The sequence below is a fragment of the Centruroides sculpturatus genome, unplaced genomic scaffold (assembly GCF_000671375.1).
Source record: "Centruroides sculpturatus isolate CEXI.00-Female unplaced genomic scaffold, Cexi_2.0 scaffold5214, whole genome shotgun sequence".
Lineage (NCBI taxonomy): Eukaryota > Metazoa > Arthropoda > Arachnida > Scorpiones > Buthidae > Centruroides > Centruroides sculpturatus.
In genome coordinates this window covers 1-4,731 of record NW_019389305.1, presented here as the reverse complement: position 1 = coordinate 4,731, position 4,731 = coordinate 1, and the positions used below count along the sequence as shown (strand labels likewise).

Sequence of the window (4,731 nt, the reverse complement as noted above, 5' to 3'; positions counted from 1 at the left end):
TCAACTGACTACCATCAAACAAGACTGACTGCTTTATTTTGATGGTAATTAGTTGAAGCTTTGGGGTAGTAGGCTATAGTACCATCGGATCAAAAGATTTATTATCCTGATTGATAAGTTCTTTAATAGATGATCATAATCTTTCATGTGTACACTTCTCAGAGGGACAGGACCCAACATATCTGAACAGACCATTCCTCTGAAAAATTCCTGGGGTTTTTGCCCATCCAGATTTGATCCTGGGTTCCTCAGAATAATAGATTGTTACCCTAATCACTCATCCATCTGGCCATCTAGGTTATATCAGCTATTAGGGGCCAGTTTCAGGAAAGAAAATTGTGGTAGAATGATATTTCTGCTTATGACAATCAAACACACAGGCTTTTAGGAAATTTTGCCTGTTCGATAAACATTACATTATCTGGAGTTTTTAAGAATCAGATGTGTAAAAAGCATTATTAGCTGGTTGACAATCATTGTACAATGTAAAATAACTTTCATCATCTATAATGACATGTCTGTGCTTGTTTTTTGGAAGTATGTTCTGGTTCAAATTTTTATCTTTACGTTTGGTTTTTCTTCTCATAGCATTGATTCAGGAGCTTCTTTCTTTTTCATGCAAAGGATGCTTAATGATTTTAATTTAGCATTGACAGTCACTCGTACTGATATCAGATTTTAAAGCCAACTTTCTAATAATTCAATCATAATCTCAGATTGTTTTAAAACTTTATAATCAGATATTTCTGAATATTTCGTCAAATAGTGAACCAAATTTTTCTGACATCAGATTGGCTTAAATCATTTATTTTATCAATTATTTCAGCTTGCCGTTTAATATTAACAATGAATAATTTGCCATATTGGTTTATTCAAATTATTGTCAGTTTCCATTGGCAGAAGTAACAGATTTATGTATTATGCCTGCAAAAATCCACTTAATTTTGGAAGAAAGTACTTTCTTAGATTAAAGATGGCATTTTTTTTTCAAGGTNTCAGTTTTCCTTGGGCAGAAGTAACAGATTTATGTATTATGCCTGCAAAAATCCACTTAATTTTGGAAGAAAGTACTTTCTTAGATTAAAGATGGCATTTTTTTTTCAAGGTATAAACTTTATTGTAATTTGCTTTTTACATCATCTGATAGCTGATCAGTTATCCAGTTTCTCATGAAATGTCTTTGCAAAATTCTTAAAAATTGGTTATTGCAACCACATCACAAATGACGTGCTATCAAGAACAGAACATATGAATAGGCCTTGCTAGCTGTATTCTACCTCTATTAGACCACAGACATTCCAAAATTGCATTAAAAATGAATAATTGTTGATGGAAAGAGAAAGAGAGGAATGCCAAGTAAACTTGGTGCAACACCTTTTAAGAGGATCAAAACATCAATATTCAATGAAAGATGCCTATTCTGTTGCAAAAGATTGCAAAATATGGCAAACTCGTGTGTCCAGTTGCATGGCCAAACCTAATTTTACAAATTTTGGCTGGCTATAAAAATGTGCAATAGCAGGGACCAGTCTGTTTACTTATTGAGGGGAAAAGATAGATAAATCTGTGACAACTTCATTCTACATTACCAAAAAGAGATTCTTGAACTTCATAGAACTTCCAGTGCCCCAAATGTGTACACATTACCCCATCAAAATGTATGCAATGATCTGTACTAAATTAGTAATTCAATAATCAAAGATTGTGAAATTGTTGTTGAGACTTTATCAATTTTCTTGTTATTTAATTTAAATAATGATAAATTAATTTTTTTATGTGATATATTTTAAAATAAATTAAGCTTTAAATTAAATTTTTTCAATTTATTATTCTTTTCTCTATAGCAAAACTCATGAAACGACTGCTGATTGTCGTTATTACGAAGCCAGTGGAGAAGACAACAATACTTTGGCAACGTTCATGGAAACAAATCCATCCATTCCGAAAAAAGACAGATCTACAAAACAGTCACGACAGCTTCCTCATTGGTTATGGTTTGTTATAGCTAAATGCTTAGGGATACCGTTACATCCTAATGATAAACCTATCATCGGTTTGATACTGCACATGCTTACTTTTGCTTCGGCTCTCACTTTTGCTGTTTCTCACATGTGGTTTGTAATATTTGATATACTCTCTCCCAATACTCCCATTGATATCGCCAATGGCACAGTTAGTATTTTCTTAATTGTGTGCTGGGGGTCGTTCGGTTTCTATGCAAAAAACTTGAGTGCACGACTATTCCGTCACACGCAGTTTCTTAGAGACATAAGAATGCACTCTCGTACTATATTCAAGATCAATGCTGCCGTTTTGTTTTTTCTATTAGGTGCTATTTTCATCAGTACTAATGATTATGATGGCTTTCACTCATATTTAAATGAAACTTGTGAAAAGGTGGAGTTATACGTCATTGTTTGCAAGTTGCAGTTTCTGTCAAGGGTGATATTTTCAGTCTTTGCACTCATATGGCACTCTTTAGTGTCTTTTGTTTTGATATCTGTCTGCAGGACACATACTATAGGTAAGTTTATTTATTAAGAGTAGCAATAACTAATTAAATATAATATAATCTTTACTTTGTGTGTTAACTTGCAAGTTAATTACTAACTTGAAAATGAATCAATAAATTAGTTTTTATAATGAAAGTAATTATGAGGTTTGTACAAAGATAACTTTATTGATAAAGAAAACTAATTACTGCTTGAATAGTTATATAGTTATTTTGTAGCATGGCTTGCTTTGTATTTAAATACACAATTGTTGCAATTGAAAGAAAAGAGTCAAGGCCATACTGGACATGTTATTGAATGTTTATTGTGAAAATAACAGTTAGTTCTCAAAGAATTCTGTTTTTTAGTTCCTATAATGAGCATATTTTCTTACTGCACAGATCAGAAAATTTCGAGAGATTTATTGTCTTGTTGTGTATTGTCTATTTAATATGAAGAATGATGACTAGAGGCAGTGCTAAGAATAACTTGTTTACGTTCGATTTTGAAATCATCATTAATAATAATTGATATAACTTTCTACCTTCATGATTCATTTGCAATAAAAACAAAATTAAGTATCGAAGCAAAATTATAGATTGAATACTTAAACAAGTTTTGAAAGTTAACATTTGATTTACATTTTAAGTTTTTCTAATAATAATTTTATTTATCAAACATGTGATTATGACTCAGCAAATTTATGACTACTTGCTCAATAAACACCATATAATTAAACAATAAATGTATTGTCCTGTAGACATTGTTCTGCAGATCTTTTACGTATGTTTTAATTGCCAAATTTATGATTGTACATTTATCATTTACTACTGTTAGATACTAAAGATTGCAAGCATTAATATTTATTAATAGAATAAGGATTATTAATTTAGGAGAATCCATAATCAAATGTAGTATTTCACAATGTGCAATTCATTGTACATTAATTAAAAGCAAGCATAAACTTGACTTTATATAGGTTTTATAGCCTTGTTTAACTAGTTATATGAGTAAGAAGCCATTATAGATGTTAATTAGGAGGTATATTATACTTTACCTTGACAATTTAAGTGTCAGCTTTTAGTTAATATGCTTATCATTGTAAATGTATGGAATTTAGTTAAACTGTTGTTTACTTTCATATAAAATTTTAGATAGTATTTTCTTAAGAATTCTTAAGTGTTCTGGCAGCATTTTAAAGCATTTCATTGAACTGAAAGCATTTTATTCATTGTTCCAATATATTTACATGTCTTAAAGATTGCATGTTTACAAAATTTGTTGTGGTATTAACAATAAAAATATATTTTAGTGTGTTATGTTATATTATTTACAGAATTATGATTTTAATTAATTAAATTAATTAATTAATTTAATTAAGAGAGATGTTGTTATGTTATTTAGCAATAGTTTACATCATACTTTTGATTTTTCATTTGTTTGCAATCTTATTATTTTAGTATTTTATTCAATTCTAATTTAAGGCTGATTGTAACGTCTTTGGTTATGCATGCAATTTCTTTTAATTACAAAATCTGAGATACAGAGATCAAATGAAAAGTGATACATTGCACTTTGATACTACCTCTATTTCTATATGTAGCCAACAAGTTTGTTCAAGCACTTCCCTTAACAGTTCATGAGCCTTCATGGAAAAATGATTCCTGGTCATGCAACTCAGTATATTTTCACTTCATTTTGAACACACTGATTAGATTAAAAATGCCTTCCTTGAAAATGCTTCTTCAGATTGGGGAACAAATGAAAATCAGATAGTGCAAAGTCTGAATGGTATGAAAGATGTGAGAACTTTCCCTAGCTAATATCCTCTAAACAATCACTGTAGCAGCAGAGCTGTTAGATTGACCCTCAACAATCCAGGCTCACGCAAGACCCTCAGCAATCCAGATCTCCTACTGAGTAATCTCCTTCAGTCTCTTTAGTGTTCTCTGATAATCAGTCATGTATTCAAGAGTCCTGTTTTCTCCATGAGGATAGAGCCTGAGTTTCCAACTTATTCTTATTGCAGAACCCTTTTCACCTTAGTAAAAAATGTTGGAATCCTGACAATTTTTAACTGATTTACATATGAGAAAATAGTTTAACGTATCCGATGTCAAAATTTTTCTCTGTTGCGTGTCGCTTCGCATTGAATTTTCGTCGATGTTAAGCCTAACAAAGACTATTGTATCATTAAAAATTATTTTTTGATTTTGTACAAACAAAATAAATATATTGA

General features: G+C 30.5%; 1 protein-coding gene across 1 annotated transcript; it reads left to right on the top strand.

Moving 5' to 3' along the window:
* The first annotated feature begins 1,048 nt into the window (after window positions 1-1,048).
* On the top strand, window positions 1,049-3,541 carry LOC111617228. Its single transcript, XM_023358556.1, has one exon. The coding sequence runs from the start codon at window positions 1,921-1,923 to the stop codon at window positions 2,539-2,541; it is 621 nt and encodes a 206-aa protein (XP_023214324.1). The 5' UTR covers window positions 1,049-1,920; the 3' UTR covers window positions 2,542-3,541.
* Window positions 3,542-4,731: the final 1,190 nt, after the last annotated feature.

Excerpts from the sequence above, each read along its gene's own strand:
- LOC111617228 (XM_023358556.1), top strand. The coding sequence starts at position 1,921 with ATGGAAACAAATCCATCCATTCCGAAAAAAGACAGATCTACAAAACAG.